This window comes from Gekko japonicus, unplaced genomic scaffold, assembly GCF_001447785.1.
Source record: "Gekko japonicus isolate JY-2015 unplaced genomic scaffold, Gekko_japonicus_V1.1 scaffold8, whole genome shotgun sequence".
Classification (NCBI taxonomy): Eukaryota; Metazoa; Chordata; class Lepidosauria; order Squamata; family Gekkonidae; genus Gekko; species Gekko japonicus.
This window is the reverse complement of record NW_015167057.1, coordinates 3,083,304-3,108,433: the sequence shown is the minus strand read 5'-3', so window position 1 is coordinate 3,108,433 and position 25,130 is coordinate 3,083,304. Positions and strand designations below refer to the sequence as shown.

At 44.2% G+C, this 25,130-nt stretch overlaps 1 protein-coding gene across 1 annotated transcript in view; it reads right to left on the bottom strand.

Moving 5' to 3' along the window:
- Positions 1-25,029, bottom strand: part of KPNB1 (karyopherin (importin) beta 1) — a 44,721-nt gene extending 19,692 nt beyond the window's left edge. Inside the window, exons 1-12 of the mRNA XM_015412433.1 lie at positions 24,882-25,029; positions 23,144-23,202; positions 16,762-16,944; positions 16,208-16,408; positions 14,450-14,602; positions 12,057-12,116; positions 8,672-8,761; positions 8,469-8,579; positions 7,749-7,850; positions 6,469-6,693; positions 3,475-3,666; positions 3,008-3,138 (exon numbers count right to left, since the gene is read on the bottom strand). Coding sequence (XP_015267919.1) covers positions 3,008-3,138; positions 3,475-3,666; positions 6,469-6,693; positions 7,749-7,850; positions 8,469-8,579; positions 8,672-8,761; positions 12,057-12,116; positions 14,450-14,602; positions 16,208-16,408; positions 16,762-16,944; positions 23,144-23,202; positions 24,882-24,921 — 1,547 coding nt within the window. The 5' untranslated portion in view covers positions 24,922-25,029. The remainder of the gene's footprint in view (positions 1-3,007; positions 3,139-3,474; positions 3,667-6,468; positions 6,694-7,748; positions 7,851-8,468; positions 8,580-8,671; positions 8,762-12,056; positions 12,117-14,449; positions 14,603-16,207; positions 16,409-16,761; positions 16,945-23,143; positions 23,203-24,881) is intronic.
- Between the last annotated feature and the right edge of the window lie 101 nt (positions 25,030-25,130).

Sequence of the window (25,130 nt, the reverse complement as noted above, 5' to 3'; positions counted from 1 at the left end):
TTCCAGGGGAAACCTAACTAAAATTCACGAAACGATCTACCAGAGAACTGGTGCTAAAATCTACAATGGGAAAATATTTAAAAATTAAGAATGAAGAGATAAAAATACTAAAAGACATTCCCTTTCAAGTCAGAAAACGGAGGAAACTATACAGGATGCTTACTCTCACTCTGCAAAAAAGGGAGTACCATACAGATGGTTATTCCTGGAAGGACTGAATTTTAATTACTTGGATAAAAAATACAAAATTGACTGTTCCAAAAGCTGAAAAATTTATGGATCAAATGTTTAATTCGAAATATAAAAAGAAAGAAAAGAACTCTAAACCGGATCAGGAGGAGGAGGAAGATGAAGAAGAATCCTACTCACAGGATTCAAAAAGCACTACTTCCACATCACCAGAATAATCAGAATCGGAGAAAGGAGCAGCCGCCCCTAAACCCAAGAAAATAAAGAAACACAGGAAGAAAAGACTCTAGAACAAGAACAATAGTTCTTAAAGGCAGAATTTGTGCTAAGCTATTAAATGCATACTCTTAAAGCAATACTGCAATGAATTAAATTGTACACCAAACTTATATTAGGTCAATAAGCCTTATTTTTAGCTAATAAGATCGTGATATGTATTAGCACTCCTTTCCCCAAACCAATAGATGATATAGTTTAGAATAGTGATCTCCTTTCCCCATCAAGTAGTTTCTATGTATTAGTCTATCCTTTTCCTATTTCCCATAGTTATAGGGATAGGGCATAGTTTCCCTTCCCCTTTCAATTTTTAGTTGTAGTTCTTTGTAGTTTATAGAAAATGCTAATTAAAAAAATCCCCCTCGGGGGGCAAAAAAAAAAGGAAAGGCAGTATACTGTACAAGTGATGTACGGTCAGTAGTTTTAAATGATTTTGCGGAGAGACTCTGCAGAAGAGAGATGCTATAAACTTTAGTGCGCAATAATACCTTGATGGAATAGGATCCAATTTCAAGGCAGATGGCCTTGCTGAACTGCACCATCTATATAGAGGTGGAAGGCAGTGATGTCATTAATTTACAGAAAATAGGATTACGTGGCAAACACAACATAAGCACATGAGAAAAGCCCTGCTGGATCAGGCCAGTGTTCCACCTAGTGCAGAATCCTGTTTCACACCACAGGCTACCAGTCAGCGCAATCAGTGTGCAAAGACCAAAGTCTTCCCCCGATATTGCAGCCTAGCACTAGGTTTCAGAGGTATACTGTCTTCAGATGTGGATTCCCTTTACTAACCACGGCTAGCAGCCGCTGATGGATCTATCCCCCCCTGGATACATCCAATTCCTTTTTAAAGCCATCTATGATTGCGACCATCACTACCTCCACCAGTGGTGAATTCCACAATTTAAAGTCTTCCCTTTTGTGTATCCCACACTTATTGCCCATCAATATCAGAAGACACTGAGAAGACAGACACTGCTTTTGCTCAAGGGGTATGGAAGGCTTAGAATAAATTTGAACCCGGGACGTGTGATTCTCCCAAGAAGATCCTTACGAAAATGAGAAGACTGTCTCTTAATCCAAAATTAGAGAACTTTCAACCAAATGTGGCTAAAGCACAGAACTCAAGATGGCCCCTTAAAAAAAAGAAAAGGAATTACATTTTATATTGGAGGAATAAGTGGGATGTTAAGGTTTACCAAGATATGAAGAGAATGACAGGCCAAGATTTTTATGGGACCTACGGGATTTTCAACATTACTAAAAATGGGAAACGAGAGGTGAACAGTTGCCAGTAATCCAGATGCAAACCAAGGACAGATTTATGCCAGAACACTAAATCCACTCCTCCTTTTCTTTATTACTCACCGAGAGACCTCATGTGAGCTGCTTCCTAATAATGGACTCCCAGCAAATCTTTGAAAATGCTTGGGACACGTCAGTTCATCCAAAATGCAGCAGCCAGGCTACCCTCAGAGGCAGAATACAGGGATCATACCACAACACTGGATCTACACTGGCTGCCCATTTGTTTCTGAGTACAATTCAAAGTGGCACCTCACTTATGGAATGCCCTTCCCTTAAGGTTTGCCCGGCTCTTGCACTACCAGGCCAAAAGAATTCCATTCACCCAGGCTTTTAAGGAGCTGGTTTTTGTATGCAAATCTAAACCGTTACTTTAAATTGTCTGTGGTTAGTTTTTATGCTGGATTTTAATTAATATATTTTAATGTCTTGTAAGCCTCCTTGAGCAAGTTTCTAGAGAGAAAGCATAATTTGTTTCTAAATAAATGAAATATCCAAATATGCTGGCAGTCCACTCAATTGTGACAGTACAAGAGGGTTTGTCCAAAATACACTTTTTTATTTACTCCAGAACTATTTTATAACTTTAACTTTCATTTTTTTCTTACTTCACACTTAGCAAAAATTAAATATATACATGTGCTGTGGTAGCACGGGGTGCAGCAATTTGCAACTCTCTCAAGTATTAGGTATACTGACAATTTTTCTTGTAGAAAATAAAAACACATATACTTTCAAATTTAATAAATATGCCCAATGGAACAATTTTATATGCTAACCTATAAATTATGTATTTTATGTTAAATCCGTAAAAGCAGCTTGTGGGAAGTAATGCAGAATACTTCATTCTCCCGCCCATTGTGTTCATTCAGTGGCTTCAAAACTTCTAGAAATTTTACATCTCTACAAGATTCCAGAAGGATGGCTGCAGGAAAGGGATTCCACAGAGGGAACCATCCCCAGTAACTTCAGTCTCAGAGAGAAAGGAGGACTATAAATGAACTACACAAAAAACCTTGTGACCATCCTCACTTTAGAAGGGGAGAGGACACAAAGCAGGGCCTGGATGGAAGACTGAAGATTATGGCCAGGCTGACAGAAGCACAGGTGGTCCTTTAGATACCTTTAAGGACCCTAAATGGCACGGCAGCAGGATAATGACCAGCGCAGTGAAATCCCTTTGAAGGCTTGTATGACAAAGCAAGGTAGCAACTGAGGGCCAGCTTACAGTTACCTGTCTGTGGTCTCCAAGAGCTTTTGAACTATTAGTTCAAATGATGATGATAAACAGTATGTTGCTGGTTCTTCCTGATCATCGGCTACATCAGCAGCCTCATAAGCTGCTTCTGCCAAACTGGTGAAAGCCTGAAAGAAAGGATAAGTCACAGTTTAGGGGGTCCAATGTGAACCTATAATCGTTTTCAAGATTGAACCAGGAGCCCCTCTAGTCCAACGGGCCGAATGACATCTCTTCAGTTATTTTTTGTCATCCCACCAATCACTTCCTTCCCACAAGCAGCTCTCTTATGCATAAGAACCAGCACAATCACTACCACTGTTTCACACGTTAATGAAGTAACCAACCACTTTTGGGAACAGTAGCTGCTCACAGATCGTACATGGATGCTTTAAATATTTGGCCACCTTCCCCAGTGAACTCTATGGTTCAATCCCACCCACCCACCCGGGAACCCGCCTTACCCAGCACACATTTGATGCCACTCTTGGCTCTGCGCTCAAGCCTTCAATTAGACACTGTAGCAGTGGAGCGAGGTAAATATCGTTTATGGCTGCTTCAGGAAGCAGCTCGCAGATCCGACCCACAGTCCACGCAGTCGTGTCCCTGACCACGACGCTGGGGTCTTTCATTAATTCTATTAGAGTTGGCATAGCCTAGGAGAGAAGAGAGCAGTTAAGCTGAATTCGTAACATACACTGCAACCAGTGTTCCCTCTAAGCTGAGTTTGTGTGAGCTAGCTCAGTTTTTTAGCCTCTAGCTCACAGATTTCTGTCTTAGCTCAGGAGGGATGGCTCCAGAGCAAACTAACTTATGCAGTAGCCAAATTGCTCACTCACAATGCCAGTAGCTCACAAAAAAGTATTTTTGCTCACAAGACTCCACAGCTTAGAGGGAGCAATCATGGAACTCAGATTCATATGAACCTGGCCCACTGACCAGTCTTAGCATCCTGTCTTACACAGCAGCGAACCAATTGCCCTGGAGGCTCAAACAGGGCAGAGATGCTAAGATCGCCCCCCTCCCCATGTTGCTTTGCAGCATTGGAATTCAGAGGTTTACTGACTCTAAATGCGGGGAAGCTCTTCCGTCATCAAGAATAGTAGCAACTGATGAGCCTACCCTCCATGAATCTGTCTAACCCTTTGTAAAAGTCCTCTCTGCTAGTGGCTATCATGACATGCCTTAACACTACGACGTGAGTGAATCATAACTTCCTTTCATTCATCCTAATTCACTTGACCAACATCTTCATTTGGTGCCCGAGTTCTAGTATTACGGAAGAGGAAGAATGAGCTGTAGCTGCCTCCACTTTCTCCACTCCATGGACAATTTTATAAACCCATTTGGATTTGTGCAGTTTCTGAATCCTTAGACAAAGTATTAGCCCAATTCCTGCGTCGAATTTTGGGAGTCCCCAAGTGCGTGGCGGGAGCTGCTCTTAGGTAGGAGCTAGCACAATGCTCCCTAGAACTTAGAGCTTTCAGATTAAGACTGAAGGTTTGCTTTTCTAGTCCACTGTCAGGGAGTTTGATTTACAGACTAAAGGAGGATAATTATAGAAATACCTGGTTAAATCAAATGGAAAAGAAACTGAACCTCCTTTGCCTCCCGATATCAACACTCAAGAATATATCTCAGCAAGAAGCATGGAGACAGATCAGATCGAAAGCAAGTAATTCCGATAGGGCTAGTACGGCTGCACGTGCCAGGCATGCATGTTCTCCTCTAGCTCTGGGAATTCCTCCTTCGCTGACCCTTCCATCATATCTAAGCCATCTTACCACCCCCTCTCATAGATTTGCTTTTACTCTTGCAAGATTAAATGCTGTACCATCTGCAAAATTAAAGGGGTGTTTCTCACGAACTCCGTATTCAGACAGGTTTTGTACCTGCGTTTCTAGCGAGATTGAGACGCTGACACATCTGCTTTTGTTCTCATTGGTTAGGTCTTAGGTCATATTGGGTATATCCAATTTTATCTAAATACCATCTTCCACTGGAGCCATGGGTGGTCTCTTATCTGCTGACAGATACTGACCCGACAATCACCACTTTAGTAGCAAAATATTTAGCTATTATAATAGCATTGAAGCATAAATAATTGCTGCTAAGGGGAGGTGTGCACTTTTTGGTTCAAATTGTTTTCAATTTTATGACTGCAATGTCATAGTTTTATATTTTAAACCTTTATACAGTTTATATTTTAATTGGATGTGAAATGTTAACAGTTTTAAACTCTTACATTGGTATTTTACATGTTTGTTGTATTCTGTGGGTGTCCTTGAGACCACTGGTCATGTGAGCTAAATAAATTGGAAAAAACCCCAAACCCATTTGGAGAGAAGAGGACTAAACCAAAAAACCAACCATCCCAAATACTTGAGCCCTTTCTCATGGGAAAGTTACTCTGGCCCCTTAAACACCTTAGTTGCCCTCTTCTGCACTTCTTCCCAGGCCCAACATGTCCCTGCTTCTAGAATCCCAATAAAGACAAATTCAATGCACCACTCCACTACCAGAATGAACTGTACTGGAGTACAAGATGATGGGGAATGTTCTAGCTACTGAGCAGATAGAGAGGACAAGTTGGAGCAGGGAATCGGTGTAACCAGATACAGTACTTTTCATATCACGGTGGTTTGGGAACAATCTGAATGGCAAGAAGGGTTGGATGCTATAATAGGGATGCCTCAAGTGGTCCTTCTACCTCATACCAATCCCTATGCAGTCTCATTAAAGGGCTTCTTCCCGAAACAACACAAGATAAACAGGGAAGAGTATTATTTATTTATTGATTCGATTTAGATGCCGCCCTCCCCGGACGGTATATAATTAGATTACAATTAATTAGAAAAGTATTTGTGAGTAATTAAGATCTTTTTTCCTCCTTTGAAAGGGTGCAAAAGGAACTGCAAAAGTAATCTAATGCTTTATGAGAAAGGCAATGAGGGCCATCGACATGGCTTGGTCATGCAAGACTTGTGACTTCATTAATGGCCCTAAACAAAATGCAGGCTTACACTGAAGCCGGAGAACTACTCTAAGACAAGTTGATGGGAGTGCCAAAGATGCATATGTGTGGTGGGATCCCACGGTACTGTTCCACTGGCAGAGGAGGGAAAGGCAACTTTTGCAAACTCTGCCACTGAAAGGGAGACCCTCCGCCACTTTGGACTTACGTTGTTCCCAAGGGTCCCTTATCCCCAAAACCAGAACTGCAAGGGGATCACAAGACTGCCACAGAAACAGGGAGCACGAAAGTGCCACTCTCCAGCTTCACTCCACTAGTGGCACTTCAGCCTATGTTCCTCAAGGACCTCCTGCTTCTTTGAAGACAATAAATGATTTCTGATCAGTAGCTGAGTCCTCTGGCAAGCTGATTCCTGCAGCATGGATCACCTCACAGTTTCCTTCAGTGTCAAGTGGGTAACCACCCCAGACCTAGAACCTCTCACCTGAATAACAAGAGGTTTGAGCTGGTTGGGCTCGGGTCCTTCCAAAATGCACCCAAATGCCATGACTGCAGCATCTCGGTATCGCCAGTCAGGGTTCTTTATGTGTTCTTTGATGAAAGGCAGAACGTGGGGGACGATATCATCTTCACAACAGTTAGCCAGGAGCATGAGGCAGACCCCTGCTGCTTTGCAGGGATTCCAGTCATCATCGTCGTCATTTTCATCCTGAGAAGGCCACCGGGGGGGAGGGGGGGAGAGACAGTACCCAAGTAAATCCTCCTTTGTATATACTTTTTGTTAAAAAAGAAAAAGAGGGGGGGGGGTTATTTCACTGCAGCCCCGGACAGCAGCTTTACTTGTGCAGCCGAGAAAGGGAAAGACATTCCAATACGCAGCTGAAGCAGTCCTCTCGGGATTGGCAATCTAGCCAAGTATGAACGACCTCGTAAGGTCTTAACAACCCACACACCTGCATGAGCTATGGGCAGCTATGAAGTCCATGCCCACTAGAAATTGGTATCACTGTAACTGCAAAGCTACCCCCTTCCCATTTTAAATTACTCTTTGTGTTTTTGAACCCTACTATGTGGTGACTGCTCTACAGAACACAAAAGTGTTTTCTCATGGTAAATCCCCCACAGTGAATTGCAGAGTGAAGTTTGATGTGCACGCCCTATGCCCGTTACAGTGCTAGCTGAATCCCAGCTTTTTCCTGTTGCGTGCACAAGTAAAAGCAGGACTTGTGGCAGGATGAAGGGCTCCTCCTCTGAACGAAGGAGGAGCAGAGTGGGACAAACCTGCACTTGACACTAAAGATTTCAGTTTTTAGAAGGGATGCCAATTTTTGAGAAACATATACCAGAAATACACACACAGGCCTCCGTGCACATGTATTTTAGTACCAGCACAGCAACTATACAATTAAGAAGTCTAATCAGAAGGGCACACTGTCATATATGCAACTGGATCGACTCTTTTAAAGCTCTCAGATGTATGAGATACAGCGGCTCAAAACCGAATGAGCAATAAATATCTGGGGATTTAGTCTCAGGTAACTAAAATTATGCATCACTGATCAGCGTGGTGCATGGTTTCTCATCATTGACCAAAGTCTGCCACGGATATTTCAGAGCTCTTGCCCAAAAGAGTCACCAGAGAAGCCAGAAAACGGAAGATAAGGGGACATTCTTTTCAGCAGAAATCCCTATATGTTCTAGGTGCTGCACACCATGAACCCTGCCGCTCTGGAGAGTGGGATTTAAAAAACCTTCACCATTTACCTGCTTGGTCAATGTCTGTGTGAGAATTGGGATAAGATACTGTAGGGCACCCTTAGCGTAGAATTTGCTAGTGTGCTCTGGAGGCCTTCCTTGCTCTGCCGCCTAGGAGAAAAGAAAATGGAATCAAGAAGTGTTGGTTTGAGTAGACAGGAAGTGGAGGCCTATTTCAGGCACTTCAATACCACACATTTTGCAAAGATGACACTGGGGAAAAAAACTAATTAAAAGTTATTTTCATATATGCTGTTTTGGTTCTGAATTTATGCGAATGCCGACTGCGTCAATCAATTAACTGGTGGTCTTCAGTACTGAGCCATCTGTACACAGGTGGGAAAGAACTGGATACAAATCCCAGTTCAGCTAAGCACCTCACAAAGCCAAGACACACTCGCTCTGTTCCATAAACTGTGTATCTTCACACCAGAGCATTGCGGTTATGAAGAATGAGAAAATGCAAACTTCCTACTGACATTTTCATGCAGACTCTGCCACAGTGAGAAAGTATGCTGCATGTAGAGTGTTTCAGGAAGTCACATGTCTTGGAAGTACTTCCTTTTGGCAAGGCTTGGTCTCTGAATTCATAAGGGATCAATGCATCATTGTCATCAGAGTGGTGCATGGTGTCTCATCATTGACCAGAGCCTTTCTATTGAAGTCAGAATTAGCATCTCCAATCAGTCTCAGCTGGAGGAACAAGCTACTGACAAGCTTCTAACTCACCTCTGATGCTTCAATAGCCAGGTCCATTTCTTCATCACAGACATTTGACCAGAACTCGATTCCTTGCAGAGCCACTTCATCGATTTCACTTTTCATGGCTTCAATTGTGATCTTTGGAAGAAAGGAAAGGGTAATCGTTTGGGCTCTACCCAAAGAAATCCTTATGGGCTTTTTGCTATCAGCTCCCAGCCTTCGATACTCACAGCGAAAAGTGCAGGGCCCATATATGTCTCCATGTACTGATAATAGAGAGACATAATCTTAACCAAGTTCTGTAAGGCAGCTACTCGCACCTAAAAAAAAACCAAGAGAAAGAAATGGGTCTCATTATCCCTCTATGGATACTTTGGGAGACAAAGCAGCTTTACTGGAGCACTAGTTAAAGTGCATTAATAATGGCCTGAGAAAACTGGCATTCAAATTTTATCAATTAACCCTGAGCACCTGAGTGTGCTCCTCAACTGTAAATAAAAACTTACTAGTGGGAGACTAAAAACAAGGTAATGATTGTGATGTATTAAGTGCCAGAAAAATAATCTTGCCATGGCATTTTTCTGCCAGTGTCACTGCAGCAAAGGAGCAGAGCTTAATTACCCACAAGAAAAATTCAAAGCTTTACTAATGCAAGAGAAAGTAATAATATCGTAAACCAAGCTTGTTCCATAAGCATGTTCATGGTCAAGCAGCAGCCACCTTTGTCCAGTACCACACTAAAGCATCACCTCTTGTGAGATGTCCATGTGGCTAAGTTCAAGCTCCCAATTTTTTTGAAGCTTTCTTTTTTAGCACTGAGACATGAGATAATTTCCAAACACTGTGCTAAACTGCAGCTCAGATAACCAGTCTGATTAAGCTCCTGATTAATGTGAATGCTGGTTACCTCATTTACTCAGGGATTCTTAAACCTCCAGGCCTGTGAATCCTCATTTTGTAGCTGCTCTAGTTGGCTGCTGCATCTTAATATAGGAATCCCGGGTACATTGGTAGCAGTCTTCCAGGGCACAGGGTTTGCAGCTGCAGAGCATCACTCTTGCTGCAGTCAGCTCTCAACAATAGCAATGAAACCAGGATATCCAAGCAGACTCTAGCTAGCCTTGTCTGTCCACAATACCTGCCACATTTAAGTTACAGCCAGTAGCAGCAGTGACACCTGAACACTTACAACTTCCCAAGTAACTAGTCAAAACAATGTGCATAAAACTCTCAGGTAAGCTGCCACCTGAAGAGGAGAAATCTCCCACCGGCACTTTATATCCCCTCATTCAGATTTCTGATTGCATGTAGAAACCTGTTCTCCTGTCAATTTGACAGGAAAACCACTATGAGGTGACTGTTAGATGGACATCTCGGCATAGGACCATGGTGCATAGTCACATGGATTCACTTTGTAGCCCATGACAGTAATGCAGGCAACTTTGACACCTCTTTTCTGTGTCTAAGGAACTGTGTGACAGCCCACAGCGAGGACCTTCCTTACAATCACCTATTGTTCTTTTGGAACCAGTTTTAAAAATCATTTCCACTCTTCAAAGGCACAAAAGGCTGCTTACACAGAATTTTAAAGAAGAAGTAACATTAGATAACCACGTGTTAGAATTGCAGGAATAAAACAGGCATCTCTCACACTACAATACTTCAGAACTGCAGAATAGCAGCAATAAAATCTCAATTAAAACTGCAAATACAGTTATGAAGTGAATTAAATGTGGAGGCACTAAAATAATCAGCAACATCAATTTAAAATAGCATAGAGTATAAAGATTTAAAGGAGATAAAAATTGGTAGAGATGTAAAAAGCTAACACATTTATGTTTTGCACCATCCCATCTGGCTGCAGGACATAAACCAAAGGGTAAAACTGAGAAGTTACAGAGCTTTGACAGTGCCAGGTGGTCAGCCATGTTGGTCTGAAGCAGCAGGACAAATTTAGAGTCCAGTGGCACCTTTAAGACGAAGAAAGGTTTATTCAAGGTATAAGCTTTTGTGTGCCACTGGACTCAGGCTTTGACAGAGCTTATTCAGGCACCTCTAAGCAAGCAGACATGCTTGGAAGGGATCTGTCTGCAGAACCAGAGCAGATCGCCACACTTTTTATAGCAAACCTGGCAAATCTGAGGACTGTCAAATGATTAATGATTAGCCTAACACTTCTTTAAAAAGGGAACCTTCATGCAAAAGCATGATCAGATTTGCAGGGTGTGGGGGACTGAATACTGCTTGCCATTTTTCAGGCAGCACCTGGCTGTCACTGGTGGAAACAAAAACACTGTGCCAGACAGACCTCTGAGAACCACTGGCACGCACTGCCTTTGCAGCAGCACACTGTGTTCACTCAAAACTGAAACCAGGCTCTAGTCTCAGTTTAGCCTCTTGAGCAGGCAAGGAAGCTCTGGCATCATATTTTACTTCTCTTTGCTTTCCAAGTTATTGCCAAGTCACATCACTTCTCGTAGCACAACACTGCAAAAAGAATTCACACTTTGCCTTCCTTTGCAAACTTCAGCAATCTCCCACTTCCAGCTACTGCAGCCTTCTTCCCAGGCTTTCCTGGGCTGCATTTTAGTTCTCTGCCTCAACCCCACCCCGTCCCCAACAAAAAAAAACCTTGTTCTATCAAAATAATTCACCACACTGAAGCCCCTTTGTCCATATCCGGCACAAAACCATTGTCTTCTGACCTGTCCACTCTCCTGTCCTTATTACCTTGGCCTGTAACGGTCCAGCTTTGCTACTCTCAACTCCCCCCCCCCCCACATCACAGACTGCCTCATTTCCCTTGTGGTCTGCTATCTGAAGTCCCTCCCTCAACACGTCCATGGTACTGTTTTGCCCACTTTCACCAATTCTTTTTCCCCTGTGAGGCCTTCAGGGTAGCCACTAAATGCTCTTCCCCAACTGTAAATCAAGTTTAAGAACACATGACTGCACTTGCTCATGTTTAGCCCTTAGCACCACTGGCTGTCTTACCCATAGTCAATTTAGATTATGGCCTCCTTTGGGACAGGAATCTTCCTCCCCACCCAACTCTGTAAAAAGAGCATGTACCCAGAGGAGCTGTATTTATCATTAATGATTGGCAAATATTGAAGGGTTGTATCCTACAGAACCGTCCTGCTAGAAGGGAGAGCGTTTTGTATCAGGAGACGACTCCTTCCACTACAGGAAAATGCCTCTGCTGGGAGAATGGATCCGCAGGATGAGCCCATCAGAATTCAGTTAAGTTTTCCCACGCTGGTTTTATAAAGGAAGTCTCATGTATCAGGTATGTCCAACAGGTAGATCGTGATCTACCAGCAGATCGCAGAGAGGTCAGAGGTAGATCACCAGCCCCACTTGGTCTCCTGACAGAAGGTGCATTATAAATGGGGTGGTGGTGGGGGGGGTGGAACCCAACTTTAGTGGATTAAAATCTAATTTGAAACTAATTTGAAACTTTATTTTCATGGTGGTAGATCACCGGCACTTTTGGTCGGAAAAAATAGATCACTACCTGTTCGAAGTTGGATATGCCTGTCATATATCATATGAAGTCTCATATAGTATCATGCATCGAGACCAGGAAAAAAAACTTTGAAAGATATAACTTACCCTTGTATCTGGACACTGTGTTGCTTCACAGACTACTTGCATAATAAAGTGCCTTTCAGACTGGGAACAGAGAAGGAGCAGCAAAATTAGGATCAATATGTATGTATTTTTCTAGTGTGAAAATATTTTCCCACTATTGCTAGAGCCCCAAGAATGTTGGCTTCTATTTAAAACTGTACTTCTTGAAATACAGAAGCAGACTGGTCCGAAAAAGCACAGAAGGCTGAAACAAAGAAGACTGAAAACCCTAAGTCAGATTGAGCAACTGTCAATTTTTGCTCTTGAACAGCTTTCTTGTGGCACATCAGAAAAAAAGGCAGGCAGGGGGCTATAATCACTAGTCTTCCTTTGACTATTTTTCCACAAGACAAAGACTCGAGTATTTTAGGATAAGTATCACACCACACACTAAAAATCTCTACTCCACTCTGGTCTTCTAACAAGCCTGTGACATAATGAATACTCTATTTAACAACCTTTATTTTAAATGGAACACTGATGATTTTACCATATTTTAATTGTTATTTATATAGTATGTACAATGTTTTAACTAATGTAAGCCGCCCTGAGCCTGCGTAGCGGGGAGGGCGGGGTATAAGTTGAATAATAAATTAATTAATTAAGTGGAACATGTATCTGGGCATCTACTCTCATTAAGGAAGTATTAGGTAAGTTCACAATGAACTTATGTTTGATGTTCATCAACATGGGTTGTAAATCGTCTACTCCTAAACAAAAGAGAAGAAGAAGAGATTGGATTTATACCCCGCCCTTCACTTGGAGTCTCAGAGCGGCTTACAAACTCCTTTCCCTTCCCCTCCCCACAACAGACACCCTGTGAGGGGGGGGGGGGCTGAGAGAACTCTGACACAAACTGCTCTTTCAGGGACAGCTGTGCCAGAGCTTGTGACTGACCCAAGGTCACATCAGCAAGTGCAAGTGGAGGAGTGGGGAATCAAACCCAGTTCTCCCAGATTAAAGTCCGCACACTTAACCACTACACCAAACTGGCTCTTCCATTTCCATCACAGGAATAACAGGATTATTATTTGCACTATGGTATACATTGATATCTAGTGACAAGGTCAAACATTACATGAGGCCCTGAAAGTAGGGTCAGAACATGTCATGTATCTAGTTTTACATTTACGCTCATGACACAGTAAAGCATCCTTTATCTAGAACCAATGAGGACATCTGAACATCTATCAAACCAAACATAACATGCCTGGCACTAAGTTCCTTAAACAGGGCTTCCAATTTTCATAATTTAGTTAACAGACTCATCTGGAATTTTGTGCTTTGGTCTATTACTAAAAACTGGATTTCAGAAGCTCTTGTTCTCTTCTAGTATTTTGCAGCTCTTTGAACCACAGAAAATTTTGAGATGTAGGTATAACTGGGAGGAAGATTATTTCAGAGCTTCCATTTGCATTGACAGGGATACTCGGCCCTTTTGGGAAACAGGTGGCCTTCATGGAATACAGACTCCTTCATTAAATGAACTTCAGGGGTACTGCACCCATTATAATGGAACTAGCTCCATTATGGAATCTTTTACTGAAGAGGCAAGGACAAAGACCTGCCCCTAGGCTTCCAGATTTCTTTTATGCTTTGGCAGATTAAAAACAGATCGGGCCCCTAACACCAGAATTCCAGAAGCAACATTAAGGCCTAAACAGCTGACACTTGCACCTTTCATTATTTGTCTGGACAGTGAAGTATTCTAAGGGATCAGAGAAAGGTAACACACGACTGTTTATGAGCTTGTACTTATCAGCCAGCACACTTATTGCATGATCACAGTATACCACTCAAGATCTTGCCTGCAATGCAAAGGAGGAAAAGCATGCAACAAATTCAATAGGCTGTGTGCGCATATTCAGAGGTAAAGTCACCCAGGCAGTGTCACAGCCCACTGGGAGGGCAGAGTATGCAAACTGAGCCCCACAGAAGTTTGCTTAAGAAGTGAACGGTGAGCCCCACAGACCCAGGAGACATTTGTGGTGCTCCCCCATGTGCTGAAGCAATCCCCAACACAAGGGTATGCAACTAGCTGACAACCACATTGTTCTAGAAGAAAACTTGCCAGGATTCCTTCAGGAAGCACAGCTAAGTTTGCTAAAACCCACTGAAATGTTCAGTTTTATTTTAACTTAATATTACCTCTCTATTTCTGTATATCGGCAGGTCTCTCATAGCTAGCTTCTAAGATCACAAATCCAGGTTTCAGCGGCTCATGATTGTGCATCAGGAAACTCAGCGTAGGGCATGGTTTCTCATCATTGACCATGAATTTAGTTCTCGTTCCCATCACCAACTCTCATAAGCCTTGCACTTCTCTTCATCCCTGACACACACACACAGCCATGCGCGTACAGTGGCCTGCTTACCTCTTTGTCAAAGTTTGCTTTGGTGAATTCCAAAGAGTTCAGGAGTGCATTGGTAGCCGCTAGCTTCACGTTATTACTTGGTTCTTCTTTTCTCATGCCCTGGATAATGGCCGTCAAGATCTCATTTGACTTGTCCTGAAGCTGTTCTGGGTCCTGAAAGCGGGGATCAGAACAAGATAAACTTCACAAGGAGCAGCAGTTCTGCCTCCAGCAAGAGTTCAGCATGGAATTATAGTTTCGTCACCATGCAGCTGTCACATAATTAGCAACATACTCAAGAGTACAAACCAGGGACTGCCCGTGCAGGCACAGAATCATTTAAATTTGATTCCTTTTTAAAAAAAGAAGTTTGCCCTGTATTACTTAGGGCTGACAACATGCCATACCCTGTAGGAAACACCAATGAAAGTCCTCGAATATTTCAACTTCAACAGCTGAACAACAGTGCTGCAGCAAAGGGAAGAATTAAGAAAGATTGTAGCAAGAGGAATAGTGTAAGAATAGCTGCAAAGAGAGGGCTAAGTAGACCATGTCTACTTGGATCCCCATCTAGGTTCTTGACCAAGCTCACTAAGTGTTCTTTATAAGCTCTTCTTCAGAACAGTGAGGGCTAATATGTCCACCAAAGAGCATTATGCTCTGCTTAGAATAATCTGGTGATCCCTGGCCCCATAGGGCTTTTTCGGCCCTGGCTCCAACCTGGTGGAACTCCCTGCCAAATAACATCAGGGCCCTGTGGGACTGAATGCAATCCTTCAGGGTTTTATGTTCCGGCAGGCTTTTGGTTGAGGACAGCGACAGGCTCTATCATGGCTTGCACATTTCTCCTTTATTCCATCTTTTCTTTTCCTTCAGCCTCCTCCCTACCCTGCCTGCGAGGCGGCAACCAGAACTGGCTTAAAATTTGATTCATGGACGCCACCTGGGAACTGTTTTTATTATTATATTGAATGATTTATGATGTTTATGTTGTATTTTATTTGCTGTTGTATATCACTCAGAGCTCTGTGCCTAGAATGCCTGGCTCCATGAGCAGATATACAATACTCCCAGGTTTGTAGACTTTGTTAGGACTCAGATCAACTTCAGGAATGACAGGTACCAGATATGAAGCACAATGATTTGCCCTCTGTCTGCGCGTCTGACTCATCCAAAATAACGCTACCACTTCTCTCTCCTCACAGTCATTGAGATGATGCATCACTCATTATAGTTTCTGAAGAAGTGAGCAGTGACTCACAAAAGCTCATACCCTGCCACATATTTTGTTAGTCTTTTAAGGTGCTACTGGACTCTTGCGCTTCATTATAGGAGAATAGCCCTGCATATGTTTAAGCAAGGACAGTTGCCAAAGATCAAAACATGCAAACAGAAGAGCCACGTGTTTGCATTTCTTGTCCCTTGTACTTGACATACCTAGACCTGCTGAGTGAGATTCTAAATACCTCTGAAACAATCCCTCCCTAGTGGGGCTCCTGATCGTTTATTGTTCAAGGTTTGGAAACCCCTTGCATTCGATCCTTGATTGGGAGTGGGAAGGGGGTTTAGTAAATGGTGCAGCAAAGAAATTCTGTGCACAGAAGCACTATTTTTCTGCCATGTATTACGGGGTTCAATGCTGCCCACGGAAGCACATACAGTGAATGAGACTACTGGGTGGAAATTTCTGGTTCTGGTTAAGCAATCAAGAGCAGAGGAAAACAGGTGCAGGGAAAAAGCAGGAGAATCAGCACTGCATATTCACATGGTAGCACTTACAATATCCTGACAGATGTAACCAATTGCTTCCAATGTTGACTCTTTCATATGCTCTGTGCTGTGCTGATTCGTAACATTGGCTACCAGTTGAGGAATGAGTTCAGGCCATTGATTCATAGGGATTTCTGCACAGGCGATGCCAGCAACGCACTGTGAGGCTGAGCTGGGCCGGTAGGTTTCGGTACCCAAAGTTTGCAAAACCTGTAATAAAGCAAAGGGAAGGATCACTAAACCAGCAAGAGTCACCTGAGCACAGTTGGGTCTAAGATGGAGGAATGTTAAGAGCTACACATTAAACTGCCTTAAACATTTTAATGTCATAGGATATAACTTAAAAGTCAAGACAGCCATCTCAACCTCCAACTGTCTTCACAACAGTAAACATTTATCCATAGCTCAGAAATGGGCAGGAAAAGCAAAGCAAATTGAAGAGCAAACTGTAGGAACACAATGCAGAATGCAACGTTGTGTATTAGCTAGAGGAAGGCAGGGCAAACTCTTTGAACAAAACTAATGCTATGAAGAAAAAAGTAGAGATGGTGGTTTTTACATACATAATTCTTGACTTCTCGGCGAGCATTGGCAGCGATTGCAAGCCATCTTTGCTGGTGCTGAGCCTTCACGTCAGGATCTTTAGAAGTCAGTGAGTTCTTGATCTGCAAACCAGCTGCGACTCTGGCAACCTGGCTGTTTCCTGGGTTTGCCAGCACTCTGGACAGTTCCACAAGGAAAGTGGGCTAGCCAACAAGAAAGACAGGTTAAGACTTTTTTTCAGTTACTGATGGAAGCTGCATCTTGAGGGAAGACAGCATTTTAGCCAAGCTTCAGTGAATTTAACTGACAATACTTCCAAGCTGAGTGTACACATGCTCCCCTCTTCACATATAGTATGTACTCTCCCTCACTGGTTACTGCATTTGATCACTACAAAATATTAATTAAATCTTCCCCTGGTTATTCCTACTCGCACAAATTAAGAACCAAGAGAGCGTGACTTCTAGAAGAACATTCAGTCTCTTTCCTGTCCAATACAATGGTCTAAGCCCTCATCACAAGGCCTAGCCCAACATTCAGTCTACTACAGACCAGTGTTCCCTCTAAGCTGAGTTAGAGTGAGCTAGCTCACAGTTTTTCAGCCTCCAGCTCACACAGTTTTGTCTTACTTCAGAAAGGATGGCTCCAGAGCAAACTAATTTATGCAGTAGCCAAACAGGACACTCACAACTTTAATAATGACAGTAGCTTACAAAGTAGAATTTTTGCTCAAAAGACTCCACAGCTTAGAGGGATCATTGCTACAGACATGTTTTGCTTCTTCAGTCTATCCAGAAAATATCTAGTAAAAGCTCTTACTCTTGAGTCTCTACACTGATTACTTTGTCATCCACTTCAAGCTCCTGGTCTTTACATGTAAAGTCCTCCAACTTTGCTTCTAATTATTCTTTCTTCCCAATGTAAGACCTTCCCTCTCATGTTCCCATTCTAAACGTTTAAAGAGTTTTTTGGAAGCAAATCTTCCTTTGGAATGTTTTAAGAACTGCTCCAAATTGAAATACTAAATGCAGCGCATGCTGGTTATTGTAAGGATGGCTAGCAGAGAAAGAACACATGCAGTACACCCTCTCCCCCACAAGCAGTGAGAAAGGTTTCTCGGAATCCTAGCACAATTTCACAACTTTTGGAAGAGGGAGTATAAAGAAGTTTCTATCCTCTATATTGAAACTAACATACACTACCACTTCAATTACTTGTCACACCTTCTTTCTTCTCAAGTTAGCAATAATGGACAGTAAGTTTTTCTCCACACAAGAACAACAATTCCTAATTTAAAAGTGGTAGGAAAAAAGCATCATAATGGTCAAATGTACTTTTGGCTTACTAATGGGTATCAATGCCCAGATATGCTACACACAGTAAGAGGCAAATCCGTTGTGCGCCTGTTACAAAATACATTTACTGAGCTTGCCCTGTGTCAAATAGGATCCCCTGCTATAGAAGACAGAAATCTGTCTTCAAACAGAATGCCTGGAATTCAACAGCAGTGATTTTTAAACCAACTAAACGACACACGTGGGAAGTTTGTTTGCTCCAATGTGACCTCCTAAAATAAGTAAATTTAATAAACTTAACAAATGATCTGTGTGTGTTACTATGATGAACAGACTGAAGTACTTGATCAAATCATACCACTTACAACCAAGATGGCCTTAAAATACACATGCACACAAGCCACAGATACCAGCATGGGTACAAAGGACTATTTTGCTTAAAAGCACCTGACAGTTTTAAAACCCTTTTGGACTTCCAGATAGACAGACCAACAGACAGGCTAACAGATAAGTGTCAATTTCTACCCCAAAAGGCTACAGAGATAAAAGCACTTTAAAAGGCTGCATAAGTGTAAATGTTCAAAGGCTGGGGCAGGAAAAATATGCTCAATGTTCAACCCCACTGTTAACTTAAGTGGCCAGTGAGCTGAATATGATTGCGGTGAGTTGCCAGGCTGGAAAATTCCCATGAATCCAGCTACACCAATATCAGAAAGATAGCTATTGGTGTTCAGAAACCAGAATCCATCTAGGATCCAAACAGTAACTCTTTCTCTGAATAGCAGAACCCTACACCATTATTATAGACCAGGGTGTCAACCCTAAGGTCCGGGGGCCAGAAGCGACCCATCCAGGGCTCTTACCTGGCCCGCAAGCAACTGGTATGTATGGAAATATAAGGTACTCTCCCTTTTCATGGTATCCCTTTCTTGCACATGATGCTTAAATACATTTATTGGGGCTTTTGTAGGCTCCCCAGTAAATCAATTGTTTTCACTGCTAGGAATGGATTGCTTTTGTTTGTATTTTGGGTAAAAAATAATATCATTAATTGGGTTAGCCTGTGTACTTCACAAAGTTTATATCTCCGGTATCCGGCATTACACTTTATGGCACACATGACCCAGCCCAACAAAGGGACATTTATGTCCAAACCAGCCCTCACAACAAATGAGTTTGACACCTCTGTTATAGATGGCAATTTCAAAAATAAGCTGGTATGAGGCTATTTGAGAAACATACCCAACATGCATGTCTTTTGAACATATGGATCTGGGCAGTGCTTTGGATCCCAGCCCTTTTCACCCTTGGCTGCTGTTTAAACAATTTAATGTAAAAACCCAAATTATTTTCTCAGTGCTACTGCAGAGTCCCAACCTAGCTTCCTCTAGCACCTTCAGATCTTTCAGCCCCCATTTCGAATATCGTCTACCCTGACTTCAGGTATGGACATCCTTTTATCATCTTCCACCTGGCCGCCACTCCTAACAGAGCTGAGATCCAGAGGAACTTCTACTTTCCAGGACTGTAGCTAAACAACTGGGGGGTGGTGGGGACATGCCTACGTCACTTCCAACATTAACCCACAATGATGTCGTCCCCGCCAGGTTTTCCTTGCTGCAGCCGTCTTTCTCTCTTTCTTTCTTTGGGGAGAACCTGCACTTTGGTGCCCATCTCTCTTTTGAATGACAGGCAATAGATGCACAGCCCAGCCCCGACTCTCTCCAAGCTTCACTCTTGGCTCCTCTCCTTTCCCTGCTGCTTCCCTCTCCAGTCTCCTTTCCTGCATGCTGTGGCCGAAGCCCACCTTGACCCGGAGCTCTCAGCCCAGGAGCAAACTGGAACAAAGGAGGTGAAATTGAGCTGCAGGCCAGCGCGAATCACTTAAATAATACCAGGTTCTGGCAAGTTGTGGAGGAGGCAACTTCCCACCAAAATTCAAATTGTCAGGGAAGATTCGGGAGGAGGCATCACCCCATGGGCCTCCTTCTCACCTAAGATGATAGAGTAAAGGAAAGCAATGTAGACAAGACAGTGGAACATGATCTGGATCGTGATGGGCTAAGGAACCCATCCTCTCCCAAACAAAGAAGGGGAAAGAACCTTTGAGCAGCTGAGAATTGTGTGTGGAAGTGGCAGCAGCACATGGGGAAAATGCTCTGCTTGAGACCAAAAGACACGGTAACGAGAATAACTACAATATTTCTGCAATAGTGAAGCTGACCTGCAGAGGAAAAAGTACTGTGCTGATGTTGGTTAAGCTGTACAGAACCTTAAAGAGCTGGACCAGGGCATCTTTGGTCCTGCCCACATCATTCCTACAAAACAGTGAGTTGGGAGAAAAAACAGTTGACTTCTTTGTTCAATAATATTGTTCATGTATTACTTCTAAAAAGATATGGAACAGCAGGAGGCATTAAATGGTAAGCAGCAGCTCATCTACGAAAAAAGAAAAGTTGGTGTTTTTTCCCTCTACCCTAAAAAGTCTCAAAGCGGCTGACAATTGCCTTCCCTTCCTCTCCCCACTATAGGCACTTTGTGAGGTAGGTGGGGCTGAGAGAATTCTGAGAGAACTGTGACTGGCTCAAAGACACCCAGCACGCTTCATGGAGAAGAGTAGGGAATCAAACCCAATTCCTCAGATTAGCAGCTACCACTCTTAACCACTACACCTATGACAAATGATTATTTTAAGACTAAAACGGGATCTCTTATGTATGCCATGTCTTACAAAAAAGGGTGACATTTCTGACATTGTCTCCTAAACATTTAAGAGTTTGAGCTCTTGACCTTTAGGGGGCCCCACTAGGGGAAGAGGGAGTGACAACTGCAAACCTTCCCCTCTGCAAGCAACAATTTTATTTCAAATACCCTTTGCCAAATCTCCAACAGAAAATACTGTGGAGAATTGCAGGCAGTATTATAGTTTTCCTCAGCAAGAAGTCATCCCATTTACTTTTAGCCTCAAAGCATATACGGGGGAAAATGGGCTAAAGAGAACTAGAGACATTTGCATGGAAAAACTGGCAAGGAGCAAGTCAAATTTTGAATTTACATCTTCATGTATAGTTCTACCCCAATCCAAACACACAGAGTTAAGTATAAGCCTAAACTCACTAGGGCGGGATGAAGCCCTGAGGCTCAAGATTATCATGATGGCACCTTAGAATTTACTGTTCTGGATTTCTGAAAGTCCTGGCTTCTTCTCACCCAAAGGCACCTAAAAGCTGGCACTTGTGTAAATATTTTTCAGCTCTTAGCAAGACTGTCCCTAAGTGTACTTACTGATTTGGCATATGAACCCTTGCATCAAATTTCCCCACTAAGCCCTTATGCGCACCCACAGCCCTCCCTATGGCACATGATTATTTTAAGGTTAAAGTAATCTTATGCATGCCATGCCTTACAAAAAAGGGTGAAATATAATTTCTAACATTGAGGAGGTAACTGAATTTTTCATTGTCACAAACCAAGATTTTAAAACTTCAGGCCCAAGAATGAGATCTCTCAAACTAGGGACAACATTAGGTTTGAACTACCATTGCATGTGGTGCAGATTGAAGTGTATAAAGTATTAATAATAATGTTGAGGGATTTTTAAAAATGCAATCTGTGTGAATGTTATCAAAAGTCTAAACACAAAACAACTGGCACCACAGCAGGGCAAAACCACAGGATGTGACCCTGCAAACGAAATACAAATAGGGGAGAAACATTCTAAATAGCTGTATGAAAACTAAAATACTCAAGTATCAGGATCTGAGGGCAACAGACAAGCTACTCACTGAATCAACAATGCCAATTCAAAACATTATGTGCAATTCACATAAGTTGTATCTCTAAAGCTTGCAGAATTGCTGGAGCCAGTCCAAAGCCTCCAGGAGCCCCACAGTCTTCAAAGGCATAATCTTGAAGCCTGAGCAGTTTAATCCTCAAAGTACCATTTAAAGATTCTCTCAAGGGGTGAGCAGCACATCCTCAGTCATTTCTATTTAAGCAACTAATAACAGCTGATTTGGACACATTGTCAGTGCCTTCCAGACATGCTATGCAATCTTTCCTGAACACATACAGCTTCTTAAGTAGTCAATGGTCAGCAAAGCAAGGTCAGGTACAAGCTAGGTTACATGCAATTCATTCTTCTATCCTGCACAAAGAGATCCACTACATTTAAAAGCAGTCATGTGGCAACAATTTTAGTTGAGCCAACTAAAAAAGAAAATCAACATCACTCCTTCAGTTTTTTCCTTAAGGGAAAAACAGAATTGGACTCTCCTCTTTCCCTCTCCAAAAGTATGTGAATTCAAGTTGCCCCACATTAGCTCTGTGGGCTATATACCTGCTTGGCTATTATCCCTTCTTCATTGTACTCTGGCTTTACCACACAATTCCAGGAATAGGGAATATTATTTCAAAACGGAAGATACTGAAAATATTTTTACTTAATTGATTTAACATTTGCTTTCCAAATGGGAGAAAATAATCTTGACGCAAGGAACCTTGTGGAAACCAAATGGGTACAATTCAGCTTATTCAAGGCTAGCACGATGCAGGAGCTGGAGTTGATTAGAAAATGCCCGAAAGCTGATGCAGAAGGAATGGGGGGCGGAGAAAAGTAAACCAGAAAGAGAAAAAAACAGTTGGAAAACGAAACCTAAAGTTGTCGCCTCCTGCCAGCACAGAGGCGGAAAGGCCCTTTGCAGGCCGCCTCCTCCTCCAGCTGCGTCTAGCGAGGTAGGCTCATGCCGGCTTTTCCCACATGGCCGGCCCCCGCCAGCCCTATCCATCCTCCCTCCTCCACAGCCTTTTCCCTCCATGCATGCAGCGCGGCACAGCCAAACCGCCCTCCTCTTCCTTTTCCCTCCCGCGGGCCCGGCTTGCCTTCGCGATTGGGTGGCGCGATGCTCGGGCGCCTCGCGATTGGCTACCTTGCCCCCACCCCCCCTTCCAAAAAGAAAAAAAGGAGAGAGAGAAAAAGAAACCCTTCGGTTAGGCTGCGCCCCTCTATGGCGGTTCGGCCTGCTATGCTCTCAAACACACACACACACAGGGGGAGGGAGGGGATCCCGCTTTCGCGAACCCCACCCAAGGCCGAGTTTTCTCTTACCAGGTTCTCGATGGCCGCTTGCTCCAGGAACTTCTGAGCCGCCTCGAGTTCGGAGCGGTCTGCAGGGCATTAAAAGGGGGCAAAGGGGAAGATTCACGGAGGGAAGGGAGAAGAGAGGTGTCAATATCGGGGGGCCCCCACTGAAAAGGGAGGCGCTCCCCTCCCACCCTCGGCAACCATCTCCGCATCTGGACTCCCTCTTCCTCGAAACTGAGCCGCAACACGCCAACCTCCCCTCATAGTGCTTAAAATTAGGGCACTCCGCCGCCACCCCGCGCACACACACACAGGAAAGGGCGGCCTGCGAAGCCCTGCAAAAGAGGCCTCGTGCTGAACTAACTTTCCACGCGCAGAAAGGTTGGGAGGAGGAGAGAAATCACTTTCCGCACGGCATCACACATTCGAGTTGAAAAGGAAAGAGCATCTTCTTTCCCCAAGCAAATTGGGGGGGGGGGGTCTCCCTTTCCTCGCCTAACAAATGCAGCCGGCGAACACGAGCATCACGGGTCGCTGCACAACCCCCCTCGCAAAGAATAAGATTCTCCCCCACCTACACGCCTCATGGATTTAGGTGGGAAAGATGTACTCAACTTATACCGACCAGTGCTGGACCATGACCTCAGCTATACAGGTCTCATCATCAGACCGACCGGGGCCTACATGCAAACCGGGCAGGACCTTCTCCCCTGACCCAATCCCGGTACCCAAAAGGCACACACACCTCCGCACGTGCATCGGTCCCTAACGGCAAGAACCCATTCCTGACATCCATCACCCCGTTTTATACTCGAGAGAACACAATCTCGGGCGCACGTGGGGCCACTAGTAGTGCCGAAGTACCACGTCCATTTGCTTAAGATGGGTAAGCCTGTAGCATTAGAAAAGGGCAAGAGTCCAGTAGCCCCTTGGAGACTAACACAATTGGTGGCATTTTGTTAGTCTTCAGGGTTGCAACTAGACTTCTGGTTCTTTTCTACATCCATATGGCTGCACTCTCCTTTCCCCTACCCCGAGGGCAGGAAACAACCCTCCCCCCCGCCGCCGCCAACACCCATGCCCCACAGCCAGCGCTAAAGGAGAGAGAGCGAGAGAGAGCATTCACCTCCTCCGAACCTCACCCCGCCTGCCTGAAGAGGCGACCCCGGGGCCACCCTTCACCTCCACAGGACCCTTTCCCTCCAGGCTCCTCACATCCATTTGCAACCCCCCACCCTCCATCGTCAGGCACGTGCATTAATCTCTCTGCGGCCCCTCCCAAAACATGCCCGTTCCATATCGCGGCCAAATTTAAGAACCCATCGTCCAGGTAGCGCGAAGAGCTCCGGGGATTGCGGCCGCCCCCCCCCCAAAAAAAAATCCGTCTCCAATTTGACGGGGGGGGGAGAGAAGGAAAGGAGACGTGGTCCTCAATTGCACCCTTTCTCCCCGTACCTTTCGCAACGGTGGAGAACCATCAGCACAAGCCGGGAGTTTAAAGGGGACATCCTCCTCATGGCTGTCCCCGAACCTCTTCTGTTACCCCCATGCGCGTGTACGTGGAGGAGGAGGAGGGGGGGGCGGCGGCTTGCCCCCCCTCCCTCCCTCCCTCCGAATAAGACCGCTCCCCACACCCGGGCGCCTCCGCGGGGAAGGGGAAACGTCCCACTCCCACCCCTTGCGGCCCTCCACCCCCCCGGCTGGCTGCCCTCTCCCGCATGGAGCGGCCTTCCCCCTCTGCCGCCTCGCCTCCCCCTTTTACCTGGTGAGACCGTCTTCTCCAAGATCGTGATGAGCTCCATGGCGGCGTGAGGTGAGACCGGGAAAGGAGGGGGGGGGGAGGAAAGTGAAGAGGAAAACGAGAGAGGAGGAGAAGGGGGGGAGCGGAGTCGGTGATCGCCGCCGCCGCCTGCCTCTCTCTCTCTCCCCCCCTCTTGCGCTTCGCTCGGGCCGGGTCTCTCCCTTCGCGCTCTCCCTCAGCTGCTTGCGCGGGGCGGACCCCACCTCCTCC